We start from the raw sequence: 23,465 nt of genomic DNA on the forward strand, positions 1-23,465 counted from the left end.
CCCAGTAGTATTTCGGCGTTGGTTAGGGGTGGACGCCTACCGACCGTCCGCATACATCACACAACCTACAACCAAAACACAACTTCCCTTGGCTGACTTTCCCACCCTCCCTCCCTCACACCGCGTCTCAGTAGCAACCCGGAGAGCAAGACAGAGCAAAAACACACGGAGACGCAAGATATCACCACCTGCTCGCTCAATACTGCACTGAAACAAAGGAAAAAAGGACAGGAAAGCCTTACATACCATCACCGAAAGCTACGGGAAAGGGAGAGTGAAGAGGAAGAGGTTTGGCCGCACGTCCGGTGTTTTGTAAGACATGGAGAAGAGTATCAAGTGAGGAAGGGCCGTCTAGCTTGGTCAAGCAAAGGTCATGTGTCGAGGGTGGAGGGACCAAGTGGAGGAGGGTGTACCCGAAACGGAGGTCATTCTTCCATCTCCACAGCCAAGTGAGTTGACCTTGGTTGATTTGTTTTGTCTTTGTGACGTGTTTTGTTCTTTGTGGTGTGTGTGTGTGTGTGTGTGTGTGTGTGAGTGAGTGAGAGAGTGTGTGTGTGTGTGTGTGTGTGTGTGTGTGTGTGTGAGAGAGAGAGAGAGAGAGAGAGAGAGAGAGAGAGAGAGAGAGAGAGAGAGAGAGAGAGAGAGAAAATCAGACCACACAGACCCCATGGTCCAGACTAGATGATCTGTCCTTAAACCTATAGTGATTTTAGTATCATTTTACATTAATTAGATGGCTCCAAAACGTTGCATTTCAACTCTAGTTAATATTAAGTTCAAGGAAGTGACGGTCGAGCTTGTTTTTAAAGGAATCAATCGTGTTACATTGGACCACTGACGGTGGGCGCTTATTCCATTTTCGCACTACAACGATGGTGAAAAAAAATTTGGTGGAGTCTGAATTTACTTGACTTTTGCAATCTCCTTGGTGTTTTTCACTCAGTTACTCTACTTAGCGCAAGTGTTCATCTGACTCACTGTTTACCTGAATATATATATATATATATATATATATATATATATATATATATATATATATATATATATATATATATATATATATATATATATATATATATATATATATATATATATATATATATATATATATATATATATATATATATATATATATATATATATATATATATATATATATATATATATACTCTCTCTCTCTCTCTCTCTCTCTCTCTCTCTCTCTCTCACACACACACTGTCCTGCCTGGGGTTGGGATGGCATCTTCCTCCTTCTCCCTTGTTGTTTACCTGCAACAATAAATTATCAATCAATCTCTCTCTCTTTAAACCTTAAACCATAGCCAATCTCTCTCTCTCTCTCTCTCTCTCTCTCTCTCTCTCTCTCTCTCTCTCTCTCTCTCTCTCTCTCTCTCTAAATAAATAAATAAATAAAGGAGGAGTTACACTTAGAACATCAGTAATTTAACATGGGATTTGGGGATTTTACAGCCCCCCCGGACAGACCACCTAGTCTGAACCATAAGGTCTGTGTGGTCTGAATATCTATGTAAATCTCTCTCTCTCTCTCTTTCCACAACCTAATATATATTCAATACCAAGAACATTTTCATGCTTTTCACAACTCTATAAAAAAAAAAAACTACTTGTTTGTAACGGGAGTGGCCTGCAGTGGCTGCTCCATGATTTTTTTTCTTTTCATCAGGGAGGCTTCTGCGTGGCGGAGCCGTGGTTACTAAGAGAGGGCTGAGAGGACGAGCCTTGGGGCCTGATTTAATTAAAACCTCTCACCTGTACGGAGTCCCGTACGTGGCCTTGATAGGAATTTAGACAAGGAGTGTGATCTTGTATAAATGTGTCTTCCTCCTTGTGACTGATATCACTTGCTATGATTGTATGTTATGTGACTTGGTAGGCCTACACACACACACACACACACACACACACACACACACACACACACACACACACACACATACTGGTCCCGTGGCGTCGTGGATAGCGTGTTGGACTTGCCCAGCGTCAAGGAGGAGGTTCGCACCTTTCTCAGGCTGAGATCAAGGTAAAGAGAATATAAATTATGTTTATCCTCTTATCCTTGGCCGAAATATTGCAATCCCTGGTGAGACAAAGGGGGGAGGGAGGTGAGGCCCCAGCTGTGCCCATACACAGATCAGGTAACGAGGTCCAAAACTCACCGGGAGGGTACACAGGCTGGCGACCACGAGTGCAGGTGATGAGATCGTAGGGGAGTCAGTCTCTCTCTCTCTCTCTCTCTCTCTCTCTCTCTCTCTCTCTCTCTCTCTCTCTCTCACCTCCCCCACACACACGAAGGAAAGGCTGGATGAATGTAGATATGGAGACGGGACTATTAGAGCTTAGCTCGGGACCGGTAGACTACAAATAGGTAAACACACACACACACACACACACACACACACACACACACACCGCTCCGGTAGCTCAGTGGTAGAGCGCTGCGCTGCCAGGCTCCATGGTCTGGCAGGCAGAGGTTCGAGCCCTGCTCAGGCCCGGGATTTTTCCACTGACAGAGGAGCGGTTACTGTCCCCTCTTGAGGAAAGGGGATGAGGTGTGTGGTGTGTGAAGGTCCCGGCAGTATCCAGAGGTCGACCGTAAGGAGCTTGCTCGGGTCGGGATGTTACTTGCTGGCGATTGCGAGCCCAGCACCTGATCAGGCCGTGGGGGTGAATTACACACACGTGGTTTATTAATAGCACGATATGATGACTGATTAGCCAGCGTTCTCTCGAGTGTATCGACTCTGATTCGCGTATGAATGGAAAGGTGGGACGACAAACACGCCTCCCACGCTATGCTTGCTACTTCAAACATACTCAAGAAAACTATTACAGTATCGAAGGAAAACGTGATATAAATATTAATGAACGTTAAATTTGTAACAATATTTATATTGTTCATCCATATAAATTTGGCAGATATTCCTTTATAAAGCTTTATTTTTTTGCAAAGTAATATGTTTCATGAAGACGATTAAACGGAAGCGACATTGGATGCACACATTATGCAAAACGTGTGATTATCTGTTTACATCATGCAGCAATTCATATATTCTACAACATACATTCCCTTTCCTTACCACGTCTACACTCACACTGGGCGTAACATATATCTCGTGTGTGCAACCTGAGTCCCAAACACTCATACATCATTCACCGACACCCAAGAACCCAACACTACACTCGTCCACTTGCCGCAAATTCACGTACCTCACGTTACGCTTCCCACTCACACAACCGAGAATAATAGTAATAAGAATTCACAGCCCTAACCTCCCGGAGTCATCACTTACGAACATACTCACCCAACATCACACATTCTAATTTCCTGACAGCACATCTCTACCCTTCCCGTGGTCTCGCTGCATAAGACTTTCTATACTGATGCTCATCTTAATTAATATGCTGTCCAACTTTCTATGACAAGAGTTAGCCAGTATCTCCCGTCTTTCATCCCTTTCACTGTTTTGAATGTCTTTCCTTCGTCTGTACTTTCTCTATCCTATGACTTCGATGCTTTCAAGAAGGGAGTATCAAGACAACCCTCTAACCATTTTTTTTTCTCATTATTTCGGCATCTTCTGTAATCTTAACTAGGATCAGGGTATTGTGGGCTTTTCCGATATTTATTTTAGCCCTTAACCTTCCTCCTGATACGCACACAACCACAGGAAAATAATAATCATTCACGAATATACTAACCCAATTTCACGCATTCATCCACCTCATAACGGATTACCACTTACCCTGCCAGGTGGACCATGTGGCTGCAGGGTGGGCATCCGCCACGTGGTGGTCGTGCTGGGTCTGCTGGGCTGCATGCTGGACTACCTCATGCGGTTTGGCCTGAGCGTTGCCATCGTGGCCATGGTTAACACCACCGTCATCCAGCCTGTAGGCAACCACAGCGTCACCCCCGACCACGCCTGCCCCGCCGCCCTCAACGGGACTTCGGATGACCCCATGGTGAGGAATGGCAGTGGTAGTATTAGTAGTAGTGGTAGCAGTAGTAGTAGTAGTAGCAGTTGTAGTGGTGGTAGTAGTAGTAGTAGTAGTAATAGTAGTTGTAATGGTGGTAGTAGTAGCAATAGTAGTAGTAGTAGTAAAGCAGATTATAAAGTAGTCATGTGTTTCAGTCATCATAGTATACAGTTGAGGCTATCTACTGACCTCATTTTTTTCGTATCTTTTTCTCACATTTACTTGGCCTCATTAATTTTCTTCAGCAGGGGGAAGGAGAATTCTTGTGGACGGTGAAGGAGCAGGGCATGATCCTCGGCACCTTCTTCTGGGGCTACTTTTTCACCAAAACCATAGGTGGGTGAGGGGCACAGGGCAGGGCGCTGGCTGCTGCCCCTCCTTCGTTCTTTCCATTTCCTCTTCCCCATTCCTTCCTCCTAATAGGTGCTGACTGATGCATTTCTGAAAGTTGTTTGTAATGTATATACGTAGTTTAACACCGAAGCTAAAGACAGTTAAGGCATACGAAGTCAAAGAAGAAAAGGATGGTGAGATTGATGTCACAGTCGGCGCCGTTTCGAAACAACAGGATTCAAAGTCCAACAAAACGTGAAAAAAGTAATCCTAAATTCATAATCTCAGCTTCAACCTCCTCACAGTCCCTCACCTGTCCCGTGTGCGTGCAGGTGGCCGCATCAGTGAGCTGGTGGGGGCCCGGGAGACCATGGCTGTGAGCATCGGGGTCTCGGGGCTGCTTTGTCTGCTCAGCCCCACCTTCGCCTACATCAACCCACTGGCGCTGGCCACGTTACGGTTTGTCATGGGCATGGTGCAGGGCCCCTCCTTCCCCGCCCTCTACTGCGTCTTGTTGAGGTGGGCGCCGCCGGACAAGCTGGCCACTATGACCACCATCGCCTTCTCAGGTGAGTGAGTGTCGGTGTGGGGGGGTGGGCGGCGACATGCAGGGGTGAGGCGCGAGTGTGTGCATGGTGGTGGTGAGTGCGTGGCGTCAGGCGCCTTCCTGCTCCTCAGGGATGTCGCTGGGAAGCGTAGTAGCCATGGGCAGCTCTCAGTGGGTGGTGGAACACTTGGGGTGGCAGTGGGTGTTCTGGGGGGCAGGCGCTGTGGCCATCCTCTGGACACCTTTTTGGCTGTACTTCGTCCGTAACTCCCCGTGCAGCCACCCGCTCATGTCCAGCCAGGAGGCAGAGCTGCTGGCGCCCAACCTAGTCATCAAGCCCAAGGTGAGCGGCAGGGCGGCCAGGGGTGGTAGTGGGAGGCACAAGGCCCGCCGGACACACCTGGCCACACCCAGACACTTGTAACAGTGTTGACGAATGATTGACTGAAAGTGTGTGATGTTGAGGATGACTGTTGGCGTGAGCGTGACCTGAGCCCTTGTGCGCAGCGCCGTGTGCCCTGGGGCCGGCTGCTGCGATGCTGGAGGTTCTACCCGTCCATCGTTGGGGAGCTCGCCTCCTCGTGGGTCGCCAACCTAACCACCACGCAAGGGCCCACCTTCCTCAAGACCCAGGTGCTGTGCTGTTCTGTGGCCGCCGCTCTGTTCACTGTCCCGGTGTTCGGCGGTTGTAAGGTCGCAGTGCATACGTGTGTAGGGCACGTGTGCACCTTCCATTCACTGACTGACTTAACTTCTGCCGTGATATTTAAAACATTTTGTAATGATCAACATGCTGGGCACAGGATAATGAGTTGTTTCCCGGACAGATTGGCATGAACATGGAGGAGGTGAGTTTCGTGCTGACGGTGGGCCAGGCGTGTAGCTGGGTCAGTGCCTTCTCCATCGGCCGCCTGTCTGATTGGTTCATCCAAAGTTGCCACCTCAAGAAGGCCAACACACGCCGCCTCATCCACTCCATAGGTCAGTGGCTGTCTGGCTGGCACTGACCTGATTAGTTCCAGGATTTCAGTATTAACATAACCATTATCATATTAACTTTGCTCAGTTTCTTGCTGAAGATTACTGAACAGCAGTAGTAAGATAAGGTATCACATTGCTATAGCTCATTATAGTGAAACCATTTTAACGAGTCTGATGAGGCGTTGGCTTCCGCGGGTCCTTCCCTCCCCTCTGCTCTGCCACACAACCCCAACACCCATCTCTTCCTCTCATATGTTAGCTATAGGTAACATACGAGGGGAAAAATAGGTGATGGGATTGTATGGCAGAGCAGAAGGGAGTAAAGGACCCATGGAAGCCATCGCTTAAACGGAGTCGCTGAAATGGTTTCACTATAGTATGGAATGAAAACTGGAAGATGACCAACTTCCACAGTTTTGAATGATGCTTTCTAGCTGTCAGTCTCAGCACAAAATTTCAAGAAAGTAAAAGAGATTATATGACCTTTACAGAACAGTTCCTCTTCCATAGCAAATCTCTTTCTGTTTCCTAGCTATGAGTTGGTCTCACTCTCTGCCTCCCCTCCCGAGTGCTCAATAATCAATTTGTCTCAAACTCCTCCGTCTATATTCAGTTGCAAGTCAAACAGCTGATTCTCCCTTAGAATAATATTTTTTTTTAGATACTGTTAGTCTGCCTCCTCTCTAAGTGTTCAATAATTAGTTAGTCACAACCTCCTCTGTCTACATTCACTTGAGAGTCTATCTAATAGTTAAGTCTCCTTTACAAAGCTCATGTTTTTCGTTTATTTAGTTATCTGTTAATCTGCCCTAAGAGTCCAATAATTAGTCACTGATGCCATTTACCTGTGAGTCCACTCGATGCATAGGTCTCCTTCACAATGTTAAAGAATGTTACTTTAGGTAGGTTCAGAAATCAGTTAGTCTTAATCTGCTGCCATTTAGCACTTTAGTCTCATTTAATACTTTTTAACACTTTAGTCTTGCATTAGGACTTTAGTGTTATACTTATTTAACAGCTTTTAGTCTTAGCACTGTTGCCATTTACCTCTGAGTCCACCTTATGGCTGGGTCTCCTTCAGGCATGGTGGGTGTGGTGGTGGGCCTGGTGAGTGTGGTGCTGGCCGGCTGCAACAAGTGGCTCGTGGCGGCCATGCTGATGGTGGCCATGATCGGGAGTCCCGCCACCCTCTCCTCCTTTACACTCACCCCCATGGACATTGCTCCTAACTATGCCGGTGAGTGTGTGGCGTCATAGCTCTATTGTGTCTGTTGCTTGGCCCTGTGCACCTTGATCAGAGCTGACTCCTGGAATGAAAGGATAGAAGGGGAGGGTGATGTACTAATTAATATATGGACAGAGAGAGGAATGGTGAGGAAATGATGGAAGGAGTGAGCAGGGAAGATGATGTAATGGAGGAATGATGAGAGAGAGAGAGAGAGAGAGAGAGAGAGAGAGAGAGAGAGAGAGAGAGAGAGAGAGAGAGAGAGAGAGAGAGAGAGAGAGAGAGAGAGAGAGAGAGAGAGAGAGAGAGAGAGAGAGAGAGAGAGAGAGAGAGAGAGAGAGAGAGAGAGAGAGAGAGAGAGAGAGAGAGAGAGAGAGATTAAATAATATATACAAATGCAAAACAGATTATTCTTATCCTTCCTATCTTTAACAAAAACTCCCAAGAGATAAACCATAATATGACAAGAGTAAGCATCAACATTTAGCTAACATCACTGTCCTCCACAGGTACGCTATCAGGAATGCTGGGTATCGGGAACATCAGTGGCTTCCTGGCGCCTCTGATTACGGCCGAGATGGTCATACAGGTAAACAATTAGTCTTCGTCTTTGCTTGGTTAGAATTTGCCTGGATGAATCATAACCACATGTCAGGGTTTAGAACAGCTTAACTACATTCTTCAGGTACTAGAACATTCACTATAAGCTAAATAAAGTCAATAAGGTAAATAGCTAGTCCTCGTCTTTGCTTGGATCATTAGTGGTAGAATTTGTCTGGATGAATCATAACCACATGTCAGGGTTTAGAACAGCTTAACTACATTCTTCAGGTACTAGAACATTCACTATAAGCTAAATAAAGTCAATAAGGTAAATAGCTAGTCCTCGTCTTTGCTTGGATCATTAGTGGTAGAATTTGTCTGGATGAATCATAACCACATGTCAGGGTTTAAAACAGCTTAACTACATCCTTCAGGTACTAGAACATTCACTATAAGCTAAATAAAGTCAATAAGGTAAATACAGTATGTAGTTAGTCCTCATCTTTGCTTGAGTCTTTAGTGGTAGAATTTACTTGGATGAACTGTAACATGGCTTCAGAACACTTATATTATATTCTTCAGGTATCAGAACATTCACTATAAGCTAAATAAGGTAAATATTTAGACCTCATCTTTGCTTGAGTCTTTAGTGATAGAATTTACTTGGATGAACTTCAACTTTGCTTCAGAACACCTTAACAACATCTTTCAAGTATCAGAACATGCATTATAACCTGTTTTTACCTATAAATGAATGACTATAAACACCTCATTAATGCCTTGGGGTCTAAATTGGCTCTGGTTTGTGGAATGGCCTTTTAGGAGGTGTAACAATGTGTCCTATTTTCTATTTCTACATATGAAGAAATGCTTAAGCCCTTCGTGAGCATTGGCTTCTAATATTGGCACTTGTTATGTGTAATGTTTTCCTGAGGAGGTATTAATTAGTTTTCTCTAATAATATCATTGAACTTTGTCTGTTGTCTCTCTCAGTGATTTCTCTACCTATTAATGGACAAGTAAGCATCTAATTTTTTTTTCTAATTAGGTAGTATTTTTTTCTTTTCTAATGACAGTGTCCTCACAAAACTAATTGGAATAACAGTTTGAAGTTTTTGTTATTGTTTTCTTGACTTAACTCACTGTACTGCCTCCACTGTTCCACTGAATGGCCAAATGCCTCATCAATACTTAAGATCTGTATTGGTGCTCAGGTTCATTACATTGCTTTTTCAGAAGTTTTTTTTTTTTTTTTTTTAAATCAGCCTATTTTACTTGTCTTCTTTGCGACAATTGTCCCCTCACAGAAACTTAATGAAATGGACTGAGTGAATACATTTCTTATCTACCAAGATTAAATTAGGTTTTCCATGTTTCATATTTCATTACATTTTGTCACATAAGCCAATTATGTTTAGTTTTTGCAAACACAGTTTCATTAGGTAAAGCATTCCATTCAACTTTTTGTTTGTTTTGGAAATAAATTTTTTCCTACATGAGTGTTTCTGTTTTGCAGACTGGTGGGTGGGATGCCTCCATCCTGCTGGGTGCTGTCATCTACATGCTGGCTGGGCTGCTCTACCTTGCCACAGTCACCACAGAGGTCCAGGAGTGGAATGACTATGATGAAATTTTAGATTCTGATGATTCTGAGTGAGAAGACATGAAGCAAAGGAAGTGAGGAATCACTGCATTTTTTGGTGTGGGGATTAGGAGACATGCAGGAGTGGACTTCCTAAATTCTCATGATATGGAATGAAAGGGTATGCATTAAGTGGCCCATGAAGATCTAAGGCCTAATGATCAAAGCTGCAGAGTGGAATGACTATAAAGAACTGCCTGGAATGCCTGTGAAGTTCTCAAACTTCTGTGATATAGAATATGAGGTTATGCATCAAGTGGAATGCCTATGAAGATCTTCCGAGGTCTGATGAACAAGACTGTCAAGTAGAATGATGACACTGAACTGAGTCTCTGAGCTTTAGTGGTGTAAAGTGACAAGAATCAAAGTGTGTGTTCAGGTTAATTTGAGAGACCAAAGATATCCCAGGAAGTGTGAGTAGAGGCTGAAGTTAATATATGTGATCTCAGTGTTGAGCACTGAGGAACATTTAATTAAGGAGTGTTTGCCAATTTGCTCATGCCATTCCAATTAGTATCAAACCAGGAATAAAATTACTATAAAATTCAGTGCAGTTTTCAAAATATAGACAAACTTTTGTCTTGACAATACATGTAGTTCATTTCATAACTCAGTGTAATATTCCAGAGTAGTTTATTCCTGATATGATGAGTCATGAGAATGGTGCTCATGCTGTGCTTCGAGTGGCTTCAGTCTCCGCACAACACCGTCAATATTCAACATCTCATCTCATGAATCTTTGCAGCAGGCGTGAAGTTTTATATTTATTGCCTTCCCCGAGGCGTGTGTGTTCTTTTCACCTTCACGACACGGCTGTCTTTCTTCAAAGTGTTACTTCATCCAGACCGACGAGAGTATTATTTTTATCTGAGTGTTATATTATCGAAATACTATTCAAACAGTATTATTTCTTTTATTTTACAGTTATGTGTATATTTTTAATAAATATATAATTTGAAAGGCGTATTTTATCCTAACCCAAAATGTGTGTGTAAGTTTCCTGAACACATTCCCCTCCACGCCAGGCGCCTCAACGAGTGGCTGAGATCAGTGTGCCGCGTCATGATCAACGATGCAAACTTTTCCTTCACCACGGAGTCTTGTTTACATTCCTCGCAAATTTCATGTTTACACGCACAACACCAATAAACCGACGATAATACTCTCCAGAATGTTATCACGGACCTTGATAATCGCGTCAGATTCATTCGGGGTCAGTGAAAAGTCCATCAGGAAGTCACCTTCGTAAACACTGCCAGGCCAAGGCGACGTGACGTACCCTGCCGCCGTGCACGTGTCAGCCAGGGAAGAGAAAGAACAAGTATGGAAAATGAAACAAAGTGTGCAAGACATGGCAAAAAGGATCAAGTGAAACTTCTTTTTAAAATGGAGTCTCTGTATAAGGAACACTGTCCTAGATATGGCGACACGAGGGTAAAAAGGACAGCCAATGATACGGCGCGGCACGGGAGATGGGAGCGGGGCATCGGAGGCTGAGCGAGTTTCTACATTGACCTCATTTTTATCACAATAGCGCATAAATAATGAGTGTGAATTTCTAAAGCTGCAGCCTTAATATACCAAGAGCTGTGTCATGTATGAACTCCATAACCTCACCAACTATAGAAGAGCTGCGTCACTTACCCGTGTCCCCTGTTGGTGTCATTCACTCCTCGTTAGCCTGCGGTCGAGGTGAGCGACACGCCGAGACACCGAGATGCCTCTCATTCGGGCCACACGTGGGTGAGGGGGTAAGGTGGAGGGGGGGTTAAAAGCGTGTGTCTGTCCAGATAGTAAACCTCAGACACACCAAACCTATGTATAGTACCCACTCCATGACGAACATTTCAGTGGTGATCATGTTCACCAGTATATTTGTGAACAAGTTGGCGGTTCCTGTTTTCGAAGGGGTGGGATAGGTGGCTCTGGTGCTTGTAGTACTGCATGGTTACAGGCGGTTTTAGTTTGCGGGAGACCAGAGTATGTAGTTCAGGCCAGGCCCTGGTTCAGGCTTGGCGACAACACACTTTTTTTGCGTGTGTGGGAGTGGTGGTCAGACAACTTTTGGTGTACCCAACACCTGCCTGTTCTCAGGCTCTGTTTTCGTTGTGCATGTCACGGGGAGTTCAGATTGTGATGCACACGGGAGAAACTTGAGGTAAAGAAGTCTATTCATAGCTACTTTCGTGTACGTTCAGGCCCGCCTGCGTATACGTTTCCCATACACTGAGAATACGTGCGTCAGAAAAACAGGCGAGGCAGCATCCTGTTATCGAGTACGATATTGTGCAGCGCGAGCGTCGTGGGAAGCAGCGGGTATAGCCTTTGTTTTCTGGGCTGCCTTCCCCGCGGCGGGAGCACTGGGAGGGCGGGGCTACGCTGCACATGCATCCGCTTATTAGCTCCAGCGAATATCCGGGCAAGGCGAGGGTGTGGCTGCACCGGGTGTGGCGGCGTGTGGCAGCGAGCGGCGACCAGCCTGGCAGTGGCTCCTCCAGCAGCTGTAGTTCTGCTCAGGTGGGCAACTCACGCACGCGCAGGTAAGTCTAAACTTTCTGACAAGGTGTTGGGACAGGTAACAAGGCATGTGTGGGGGTGGAGGCCGTGCTGGGGATGTCAGGTGTGAAAAGAGATACAAATTACGCCACATCACCCCCCCTCACCCCATCCCTCCCAGCCCACAGCTATGAGGGTCACAGGGGATTTAGGGCGGGGGGTGGGGGGAGAAGGAACCGTCGGTGGTGTCCACTTTTAAGACGTGTCACATTATTCTATCGGTGCCAAGGGACTCCGTTTGGCCCTGCTACGTGGCACTATACTGTTTAGGGGCGAGGCTGGCACTGCAGTAAATAGGCTGAATTTCGTAACGGAGGTTTGGATGCTCCTTGGCGTTGCTTCTGCGGGGAATTCGCGCTGCGGATTTTTTTTAGCCTCGTCACGGAGACAAACACCATTCACTCGTCGGTCGATCTCTGCGGTGGGTGTCTCTCTCTCTCTCTCTCTCTCTCTCTCTCTCTCTCTCTCTCTCTCTCCGCATCATCTCCAGCTATGCTAAAAAAAAAATGGTGACGCAGTATTAAGTGAATAGTGCTTAAAGGCGCGATAAGAAACACTAATTAAAATACACACGTACTATTAGGTTTACATAGATTTACATAGAAAATCAGACCACACAGACCCCATGGTCCAGACTTGGTGGTCTGTCCTTAAACCTAAGTGATTTTACATTAATCAGAAGACTCCAAAACGTTGCATTTCTACTCTAGTTGATATTAAGGTTAGCGGTGGTGGTGGTGGTGGTGGTGAGTGGTGATGGTGGTGGTGATGGTGGTGGTGGATGTGACAGGAATTACATATAATTACATAGAAAATCAGACCACACAGACCCCATGGTCCAGACTTGGTGGTCTGTCCTTAAACCTAAGTGAATCTACACTAATCAGATGGCTCCAAAACGTTGCTTTTCTACTATAATTAATATTAAGTTGAAGGAAGTGACGGTCGAGCTTGTTTTTAAAGGAGTCAATCGTGTTACACTGGACCACTGACGGTGGGAGCTTATTCCATTCTCGCACTATAACGTTGGTGAAGAAAAATTTGGTGCAGTCTGAATTTACTTGTCTACATTTGAGTTTTATGCCATTGTTCCTCGTTCGCAAAGTGTCATCGATCATAAACAATTTTGTTCTGTCTACATTCGTGAAGCCATTAAGTATTTTAAAACATTCGATCAGTTTTCCTCGGAGGCGACGTTTCTCAAGAGAGAACATGTTAAGGGTGGAAAGCCTTTCTTCGTAGGATTTGTTGCGCAAGGATGGGATCATTTTTGTTGCCCGACGCTGAACACCTTCTAATTTACCAATGTCCTTTGCATGGTGAGGAGACCAAAACTGTACCGAATATTCCAAGTGGGGTCTGACTAAACTATTGTAGAGCGGAAGTATTACGTCTTTATTCTTAAATAAAAAGTTTCTTTTAATGAAGTCCAACATTCTGTTCGCTTTATTTGCTGCATCGATGCATTGATGTGAGAATTTGAGGTTTGACGCGATTTTGACCCCCAGGTCCTTAACACATTAAACGCTTGTGAGTTTAACGCCGCGCATTTCGTAATCGAAGAAGCATTTCGTAATCGAAGTAGGTGGGGGCGTGGCACAGTGTGTGTGTGTGTGTGTTTAACTGAGATCCCTAACCAAATGTCGTTCACACACACACACACACACACACACACAAATCAAAACTCGCTTTCTTCCTTCTGTACACACACACACACACACACACACACACACACGACACACACACACACACACACACACACACACACACACACACACACACACACACACACACACACACACACACACACACACACACACAAATAATAATAATAAAATAAATAAATAAAATAACAAACAGAAAACAGCGACTTACTATATTCCTATACAGGGCGAGGTGAGGAAAAAACAAACAGGCGCTATGGAGGAGGAGAGGACAGCAACAGCACCACCAACGGTAGAGGGAGAGTCGCCCACGGAAGGAGAGTCCGCTAAGGTGGTAGAGCTCGCGAAGGAGGGCGAGGTGGCCAAGGAGAATGACCTAATACTGGACTACAAGGTGCTCACCGCAGGGCTCACGCCGACGCCCGACAACCTCCTGTACCTGGACGGCTACCTGGACGCCTATATAGAGATGAACAAGTAAGTGAGAGTGAGAGTGAAAGATAGAGAGATAGATACAGATAGTTAGATAGATAGATAGACAGGGAGAGAGAGAGTGAGTGAAAAGAAAGAGGAAATGAAGAGAAAGAAAATGAAAGGAAAGGGAAAGGGAGAAAGGGAGGAATGGCAAGAGAAAAATAGGAAAATGAGGGGAGAGAATTACTTTGAATTACATAGAAAATCAGACCACACAGACCCCGTGGTCCAGACTAGGTGGTCTGTCCTTAAACCTAAGTGAATCTACACTAATCAGATGGCTCCAAAACGTTGCTTTTCTACTCTAGTTAATATTAAGTTCAAGGAAGTGACGGTCGAGCTTGTTTTTAAAGGAGTCAGTCGTGTTACACTGGACCACTGACGGTGGGAGCTTATTCCCTTCTCGCACTACAACGTTGGTGAAGAAAAATTTGGTGCAGTCTGAATTTACTTGTCTACATTTGAGCTTTATGCCATTGTTCCTCGTTCGCAAAGTGTCATCGATCATAAACAATTTTGTTCTGTCTACATTCGTGAAACCATTAAGTATTTTAAAACATTCGATCTGTTGTCCTCGGAGGCGACGTTTTTCAAGAGATAACATGTTAAGGGTGGAAAGCCTTTCTTCGTAGGATTTGTTGCGCAAGGAAGGGATCATTTTTGTTGCCCGACGCTGAACACCTTCTAATTTACCAATGTCCTTTGCATGGTGAGGAGACCAAAACTGTACCGAATATTCCAAGTGGGGTCTGACTAAACTATTGTAGAGCGGAAGTATTACATCTTTATTCTTGAATAAAAAGTTTCTTTTAATGAAGCCCAACATTCTGTTCGCTTTATTTGCTGCATCGATGCATTGATGTGAGAATTTGAGGTTTGACGTGATTTTGACCCCCAGGTCCTTAACGCATTGAACGCTTGTGTTTAACGCCGCGCATTTCGTAATCGAACTTCTTATTTCTTGTTCCAACTTGAAGGACCTGGCACTTGTCTACGTTAAAGGGCATCTCCCATCTATCCGACCAAGCTGAAATTTTGTGCAAATCCTCTTGGAGGCTTTGCCTGTCTTCGTCAGTGAGAACCGAGTTACCAATCTTTGTGTCGTCTGCAAATTTACTAATGCGATTATTGAGTCTAACATTCACGTCGTTGATGTAAATAATGAAGAGCACTGGGTCAAGAACCGAGCCCTGAGGGACGCCACTAGTGACCGGCGCCCACTCTTGAGTTAAATCCGTCAATCACAACTCTGTTGTCTGTTGCTCAACCAATTCGCGATCCATTGGTTTACTTGACCGTCAATACCTATTTGCTTTAATTTATAAAGTAACTTATGATGTGGGACTTTATCAAACGCTTTCTGGAAATCAAGATAGACTACGTCGAATGATTTGGTTACGTCATAAACTGAGAAGAGATCGTTATAAAAGGTCAATAGGTTTGATAGGCAGGATCTTTTGTTACGGAAGCCATGTTGTGAATCCCCAATTAATGAGTGGCTTTCGAGGTAACTCACAATTTTGTCTCTAATTATGCTCTCAAGTAGCTTACTTACAATTGAAGTTAGACTAATGGGTCGGTAGTTACCTGGTATCTTTTTGTCTCCTTTCTTAAAAATCGGTGTCACGTTAGCATTTTTCCAATCCGAAGGGAAGATGCCTTGTCGCAAGGACATATTGAATACGGTTGTGAGGGAGGAAAGTATTTCGCTCTTTGTTTCTTGAAGCAGTATAGGATATACTTTATCGGGTCCGAGACTTTTATTTGTTTTAAGTGAATGGAGAGCTTTAAGGACTTCATCGGTTGTTATTTCAAAATTAGGCAATGCATACTCGATATTTACATTAGTAGTGGTGTTGGTGGTAGCGGGAGGAAGACTGTTAGTATTAAACACCGAGGAAAAGTAATTGTTTAAGAGGTTTGCAATGTGTTGGCTGTCAGTCACTAGTGCACCGTCGCTGTTTGTTAAAGGCCCAATTCCACTTCTGATCGCCTTTCTGTTGTTTATGTAACTGAAGAAAGATTTTGGATTATTTTTACAGTTGGATGCAATATTTTCTTCATATCTACGCTTTGCCTGACATACTAATCTTTTTACTCGTCGCCTGGCATCGTTATAAAGTCAAATGGAGAAAGAGAGAGAGAGAGAGAGAGAGAGAGAGAGAGAGAGAGAGAGAGAGAGAGAGAGAGAGAGAGAGAGAGAGAGAGAGAGAGAGAGAGAGAGAGAGAGAGAGAGAGAGAGATTCAGATTTAGAATCAGTTCACATACACAAGTATCCTGGTCGTCATCTCTCAACTAACTTGAAATTCAACACTCACATAGACCATATCAGTGCCACAGCCAACAGAGCACTGGGGTTCCTTAGGAGGAATTTACATAGTTGCACACATGACATTAAACACATAGCTTATGACACACTTGTGAGACCAACACTTGAATACTGCTCCACGGTGTGGAATCCTTACACACACAGAAACATTGATAGGTTAGAACAAATCAACACCAAGGCGGCTAGGTTCATTACAAACGATCACACTCGAACGCCTGGCATCACAACACGGATCAAACAACAGATAAACATGGAACCTCTTCATATACGCAGACAAGCACACAGACTTACACTTATGTACAAGATCACAAACACTCACATTGACATTGATCCACATACATACAGCGCAAACAGCCAACGTACTCGTAACACACACATCCATAAATACCAAACATATCACACTAACACTGACGCATACAAGCACTCATACTTTCCCCGCACCATACGTGACTGGAACAGCCTCCCTCATCAGATTTTAGACTGCGGTACAATAGACTCATTCAGAAAACAAATGCACACTCACTTGTCACCACAACACATCAACACTAACAATTACACTTGATTCACTTCCCTCCTCTGCACACCCGGCGATCCCGTCCCCCCAACAGCCAACACAAATATGCATGTTATGCTCCTGTACGGGTGCCCTGCGCATTATTCGTCCAGATCCAGAGAGGAGAGAGAGAGAGAGAGAGAGAGAGAGAGAGAGAGAGAGAGAGAGAGAGAGAGAGAGAGAGAGAGAGAGAGAGAGAGAGAGAGAGAGAGAGAGAGAGTTTAGCATATATCAATGTCAACCTCACCAGCCGTCAGACAAAGACATCATACTTCATTTTTTTTCCTTCTGGCACGTAACACAAATAGTAGGAGACTTGATGCGCACTTAATCTTGTTTTTAGGTGTGCCATGTTACAACAGCGATATAGTTTTTGTTCGTTAGTTAACCATTGTAAGTACGTAATTATAGATTCTTTGAAAGTAGAGTTTTGAATATGCGCATGATCTTCAAATATCAGTGTAACCTCCTTTCCCTGCCTCACTCATTCATACACTCCTATAGTGAAACCAAATTGTCGAGTCCGTTTTGGCGTTGGCTCCCGCGGGTCCATTTCTCCCCTCTGCTCTGCCACACAGTCCCAACACCTATTTTTTCCTCTCATATGTTACCTATAGCTTACATTTGAGAGGAAGGGATAGGTTTTGGGACTGTGTGGCAGAGCAGAGGGGAGGAAAGGACCCGCGGGAGCCAACGCCAGACCGGCCTCGACATATTTGGAAGACTATAGCTCCGTCTGTCTCTCCCCTTCCCTTTCTCTGCACTCTACGACTTTTTCTCTCCGTGTCCTTCCTTTGCTTCATCTTCCTTATTTCCTGCCTTCTCCGTCTTTCCCGTTCCTTCCTTTGCTTTATCTTCCTTATTTCCTTTCATTTTCCTGCCTTCTCCGTCTTTCTCGTTCCTTCCTTTGCTTTATCTTCCCTATTTCCGTTCATTTTCCTGCCTTCTCCGTCTTTCTCGTTCCTTCCTTTGCTTTATCTTCCTTATTTCCTTTCATTTTCCTGCCTTCTCCGTCTTTCTCGTTCCTTCCTTTGCTTTATCTTCCCTATTTCCGTTCATTTTCCTGCCTTCTCCGTCTTTCTCGTTCCTTCCTTTGCTTTATCTTCCCTATTTCCGTTCATTTTCCTGCCTTCTCCGTCTTTCTCGTTCCTTCCTTTGCTTTATCTTCCTTATTTCCGTTCATTTTCCTGCCTTCTCCGTCTTTCTCGTTCCTTCCTTTGCTTTATCTTCCCTATTTCCGTTCATTTTCCTGCCTTCTCCGTCTTTCCCGTTCCGTCCTTTGCTTTATCTTCCTTATTTCCGTTCATTTTCCTGCCTTCTCCGTCTTTCCCGTTCCGTCCTTTGCTTTATCTTCCTTATATCCGTTCATTTTCCTGCCTTCTCCGTCTTTCCCGTTCCGTCCTTTGCTTTATCTTCCCTATTTCCGTTCATTTTCCTGCCTTCTCCGTCTTTCCCGTTCCGTCCTTTGCTTTATCTTCCTTATTTCCGTTCATTTTCCTGCCTTCTCCGTCTTTCCCGTTCCGTCCTTTGCTTTATCTTCCTTATTTCCGTTCATTTTCCTGCCTTCTCCGTCTTTCCCGTTCCGTCCTTTGCTTTATCTTCCTTATTTCCGTTCATTTTCCTGGCTTCTCCGTCTTTCTCGTTCCGTCCTTTGCTTTATCTTCCCTATTTCCGTTCATTTTCCTGGCTTCTCCGTCTTTCTCGTTCCGTCCTTTGCTTTATCTTCCCTATTTCCGTTCATTTTCCTGCCTTCTCCGTCTTTCTCGTTCCTTCCTTTCCTTCATCTTCCTTATTTCCGTTCATTTTCCTGCCTTCTCCGTCTTTCTCGTTCCTTCCTTTCCTTCATCTTCCTTATTTCCGTTCATTTTCCTGCCTTCTCCGTCTTTCTCGTTCCTTCCTTTCCTTCATCTTCCTTATTTCCGTTCATTTTCCTGCCTTCTCCGTCTTTCCCGTTCCGTCCTTTGCTTTATCTTCCTTATTTCCGTTCATTTTCCTGCCTTCTCCGTCTTTCTCGTTCCTTCCTTTCCTTCATCTTCCTTATTTCCGTTCATTTTCCTGCCTTCTCCGTCTTTCCCGTTCCGTCCTTTGCTTTATCTTCCCTATTTCCGTTCATTTTCCTGCCTTCTCCGTCTTTCCCGTTCCGTCCTTTGCTTTATCTTTCTTATTTCCGTTCATTTTCCTGCCTTCTCCGTCTTTCCCGTTCCGTCCTTTGCTTTATCTTCCTTATTTCCGTTCATTTTCCTGCCTTCTCCGTCTTTCTCGTTCCTTCCTTTCCTTCATCTTCCTTATTTCCGTTCATTTTCCTGCCTTCTCCGTCTTTCCCGTTCCTTCCTTTCCTTTTCTTACTTCCCGTTCGTTTCCCCGCCTCCTACCTTACAGCTTCTTACCCAGTCTTTTCTTTTCCTGTCCCTTTCTTCGTCTCTTTCGTCTTTCCCGTTCCTTGTTTTTCTTTCTAGTACTGTACTTTTCGTTCATTCTCCTGCCTTCTCCGCCGTACCCGTGCCTTCCTTTACTTGCTTTTTTCCCCGTTCTTTTCATTGTCTCCACCTTTCCCGTCCCTTCCTTTGCCTCTTACTCTCCGTCCATTTCCTTGCCTCCTACTTTGTCGCTTACATCTGTCACTAATTTTCTCGTCTCTTTCTTTGTTCCTATCTTCACCGTCCCTTTCTTCGTCTCCTTCACCTTCACCGTCCCCTCCTCTGCCACACGAGTATTTATTTCGGCAATTTTCCACGCCGGTTATTTTGCATCCTGTGTGGTAACATGATGCTAACCAAAACAGAGGGCGCGTTTAGGCATATATGTAGAGTTGCAGCAGGAAAAGGCAATTAAGAAATTAGCAAGGCAGTTATATCTTCTTGGATGTCTTGCCGCCAGCTGCACTTCTGGTGATCTGGGATTCTTTGAAGGGGTGTAGTCATGGAGGGGTGTAGTTGTATGTGTGTTTGTCTGTTTGTGAGCACATGTGTGTGGGTGGGGGGGAGGGGGGTATCTCTCTCTCTCTCTCTCTCTCTCTCTCTCTCTCTCTCTCTCTCTCACACACACACACAAAAAAAAAAGCAACAACGTAAAGGTGTATAAGGTCCATTGAAAAGAGAGAGAGAGAGAGAGAGAGAGAGAGAGAGAGAGAGAGAGAGAGAGAGAGAGAGAGAGAGAGAGAGAGAGAGAGAGAGAGAGAGGTGGAATAGGAAAAGGATTAGGGGGATTAGAAGAGAAAGAGAGGAAGGATGGAAAAGGTGAAGCCATGTTTCCATCAAAACGTTTTCAGTATCGGGAATACAAGACGCGCATGATTGTCTTCCTCCATATCGAGAACACAAGCCGTGTTGATTAGCCGGTGCCGCCGGTGGCAAAATTTTCGAGATCGATGATAAAATTGCCGAAATAAACGCTCGTGTGACCAGGCCTTAAGCGTCCCTAATCTCTCGTCATGTCTGCAGGTTTCTGGGCGTCTTGGGTGCCATCTTCAACATGGTTACCAACGAAGTCAAGTCTAAGGTGAGATGAGGCCTGCCACAGCTTTTTTATGGTTGTTTATTGAGGGGTCACGAGACTTGTGCAACAGAGTTATTTTTTTTGTGTGTGTGTGTGTGCGTGTGTACTAGTGTGAAAGGATATGATTAGTTTGTGTTGTGTGGAATAGCTCTTTCTTTGCTTCTTTTTCTGAGCTTAATTGACAATCACCATCAGTCATTACTAGTTCACTGCAGAACAAAACTATTTCCCAATGTCCTCCAACTGATGTTTGTGTACTCAATCCTGCTCCGGCAAATGCTCGAATTAAATTTCTCCACCTGGTCCTCTGTCGGCCCCGACTTTACAATTCCTGGGTTACCACTGTGTTACTTTGGTATGCTATCTGTTATCACGTCAACGCATGATTTGACCCTGACATAATTTAAAACACCCAACCCTATCCCACCCCCACATGACCTAACCTCATCAACTTCCCTTTCCCAGGTGACCTAATCTAAACTATCCCACCATTCCATGACTTAACCTCACCAGCTTCCCTTCCCCAGGTAAGCATCCTCCGTGAGCACCGGCAGAGTGCTGAGGGCGAGCACTACGAGACGGTGTCCTCCTTGCTGCGCTACGAGCAGAGCCAGGCCCACGGGGGCGTTCCTGGCGACCGGGGGGGCAGGCCGTCCGGCGCCCGAACACTGCTGCGCCTCCACCGTGCCCTGGGTCAGTTTGTGGTTAGTTAGTTCGTCAATCTGTTGGTAAGTGAGTGGCTGCTTTAGTGATAAGTGAATGAGTTAGCAACTCGGTTATTTGGTTATTGGGGGCCAAGTCAGGATCAACAATTGATCCTGGGCGACCGAAATGTTGCCCATCCCGGTTCTCTTGTAGCACTGGCAGGGCGATATCGTTTTAGCTACCTAGCTCGGGGTATTCTCTAATATTTTTCTTTCACTTTAGTTCACTTTGGAAAGTTGTTAGAGAGTGAATGAGTGATGAGTGAGTGTGTGTGGGTTTAAGTATGTGGGTGAGTGAGTTTGTTGACCAGCTGGTTATCTAGTTCGAATGCTTGTTGGTAAGTGAATAAAAGACTTTGTTAGTTAGTTGGTTGGTAGTTAGGTAAAAACAAACCATACAGTTATCGCGCGGCAGGGCCGGACGTAGGCTATCATTCGACGTTTTTATCAGGCACGGGCCGATAAGATGGAATGATGACATTTACTATGAGATTTAAGAACGCTTTGGCAACTGAAGATCTCCAAGTACCGTGTGTATTACATCATCTTCCCTTGCACCGCCATGCTCGTGAAGGTTTTGTCGAGAGAAATCAATCTCTAAAAGGTAAAGAGAGACTACAGTGACAAAAAATAGATAATAAGTAAAGTGGTTGAAAAAAAAGTATATATGCCAATATCGAATCAATTCAAGAATAAAGTATAAATTCTCAGACAGTATCTACCTTGGTTAACGTGGCCACTTCAAAGTTGTGCACAGTGCGGCAGGCTGAGGGTGCGCCCCGCCGCCCCTACCTCGCCTATGGACCGCTGGTGTCATCGCAGGCTTCTTTTACTTTAACAGTTTGGGCCCTAAATGACTTAGATACAAGTTTGTGTCATGAACATATTTAGAGAAATGATCCATACAGCATGTAGTTGCGTGAAAAATCCTATCTATCTATCTATCTATTTATTTATCTATCTATCTATCTACACACATTTTTTCTCAATAGATCATCTTCTAATAAACGTACATGAATTGTTTTGTTTTATTGTTTAAGCATTAGCTAACTAGAGTGGAGTTTAGAAGATAAAATCACTAGAACTGAATATTATTATTTCACCGAGAAATAATGCTTCATATTGAAGGATATTTTCTGCAAAGCCTGCCGCCAACAACTGTGGGTTGACGATGTAACCACTGGACATTACGATAGAGAGATAGATAGATCGAGGTATATATATATATATATATATATATATATATATATATATATATATATATATATATATATATATATATATATAGATAGATAGATAGATAGATAGATAGATAGATAGATAGATAGAGAGAGAGAGAGAGAGAGAGAGAGAGAGAGAGAGAGAGAGAGAGAGAGAGAGAGAGAGAGAGAGAGAGATGGGTGGTGGGGGGATTGATGGGAGGGAGGGAGGGAGGACAAGAGTTCACAAAGACAGGGAATAATGAGTAAAATGAGGCATAAACATTTCTCCACCATTTCTCTACTTATTCTCACTTTAGTTGCGTTGCCGTAGCCTGTCTGTACCTTTTGAAGATGAACATTTCCATAAACAAAGCTTTCACGAGTCCCGCGGCGGGAAGGAACACAACGAATCACTAATAAATAAAAGACAAACGCAGACCCACAGGTAGAGTTTTTTTTTTTTTTTTTTTTTTTTTGTGTTTGCCTGGTGCCGGTTCATGTTCTGCCTGGGGGGCCTGATGGTCGGCCCAAGGCTTTTCTTTCCAGGGTGGGATGGCCAGCCCCCCAGTGGCGGCTTTCGCGCGTGTGTGTATTGGCGCGCTCATGCATATTGGCTTGGGCTGCCCCTCTCCCCGATTGATTCTCTTGATAGGCTCCCCCTAGAGTCCGTCTTCAGTGGGTGCATGTGGTCTTCAGGACAGCATGGGTAGTTTTTAGACTGAAAATCCGAGAGGTAAAGTGAGGATTCGCGTCGGCAGGCAAGAAATGTATCGTCAGTACGCTACCAGTTCTTATCTCCAAAAACAGTTGTCATGAGACCTTGTCAACCCCGTGGTAAGCCGCAGAGCCGTGGGTGTTCTTATTTGCTGCTCTGTGTCCCGGGGTAATGAGTTCTCACATTTAGGAGCAGCAAAACAAATATCTGCGACCTTTTTTTATTTATTTTTAATCTCCCATTTTAATCTTTCCCTTCTTTGACCTGCCTACATCCCACAAAACAAATATCTGTGACCTTTTCTGAGTAGCGGGCTTTTTTTTTCATTATTTTTATTTCTACGCCCTTTCACTGTCTCCTCTGCTGAAAAAAAAAAAAAAAAAAAAAAACCGGAGATCAGCACCAAGGCCACGCGCATTTTTACCTCACATTACACGCTAAATGAGTCCCACAGCCGAGCCAGCCATGCGACAACTGCCGGGAAGGGATTGTGGTCGGAATT

The 23,465-nt window shown here is 44.5% G+C and overlaps 2 protein-coding genes and 1 long non-coding RNA gene across 6 annotated transcripts in view; 2 read left to right on the forward strand and 1 right to left on the reverse strand.

Moving 5' to 3' along the window:
* On the forward strand, positions 1-10,230 carry LOC127006644 (sialin-like). 2 transcript variants are annotated; one of them, XM_050876792.1, is made up of 10 exons: positions 2-449; positions 3,773-3,984; positions 4,245-4,335; positions 4,665-4,901; positions 5,011-5,222; positions 5,387-5,512; positions 5,707-5,860; positions 6,942-7,097; positions 7,595-7,674; positions 9,145-10,230. In XM_050876792.1, the coding sequence occupies exons 1-10, from the start codon at positions 374-376 to the stop codon at positions 9,283-9,285; spliced, it is 1,485 nt and encodes a 494-aa protein (XP_050732749.1). In that variant the 5' UTR covers positions 2-373; the 3' UTR covers positions 9,286-10,230. The 2 variants fall into 2 exon arrangements, with proteins under 2 accessions (XP_050732750.1, XP_050732749.1); XM_050876793.1 differs by lacking the exon at positions 5,387-5,512 and having other exon boundaries at positions 1-449.
* The window catches only part of LOC127006647 (uncharacterized), a 26,339-nt gene continuing 7,168 nt past the window's right edge, over positions 4,295-23,465 (reverse strand). Inside the window, exons 2-3 of one of the 2 annotated variants that reach the window (XR_007759682.1) lie at positions 6,908-7,167; positions 4,295-4,440 (exon numbers count right to left, since the gene is read on the reverse strand). This is a non-coding gene — a long non-coding RNA (uncharacterized LOC127006647). Of the gene's footprint in view, positions 4,441-5,748; positions 5,888-6,907; positions 7,168-23,465 lie in introns of those variants that run through there. The other variant, XR_007759681.1, reaches the window with a different exon arrangement.
* The window catches only part of LOC127006645 (ceramide-1-phosphate transfer protein-like), a 19,390-nt gene continuing 7,479 nt past the window's right edge, over positions 11,555-23,465 (forward strand). Inside the window, exons 1-4 of one of the 2 annotated variants that reach the window (XM_050876795.1) lie at positions 11,555-11,810; positions 13,717-13,967; positions 20,288-20,345; positions 20,870-21,035. In XM_050876795.1, the coding sequence (XP_050732752.1) occupies positions 13,747-13,967; positions 20,288-20,345; positions 20,870-21,035 (445 nt within the window). In that variant the 5' untranslated portion in view covers positions 11,555-11,810; positions 13,717-13,746. Of the gene's footprint in view, positions 11,811-12,105; positions 12,248-13,716; positions 13,968-20,287; positions 20,346-20,869; positions 21,036-23,465 lie in introns of those variants that run through there. The other variant, XM_050876794.1, reaches the window with a different exon arrangement.

Source organism: Eriocheir sinensis, chromosome 33 (genome assembly GCF_024679095.1).
Source record: "Eriocheir sinensis breed Jianghai 21 chromosome 33, ASM2467909v1, whole genome shotgun sequence".
Classification (NCBI taxonomy): domain Eukaryota; kingdom Metazoa; phylum Arthropoda; class Malacostraca; order Decapoda; family Varunidae; genus Eriocheir; species Eriocheir sinensis.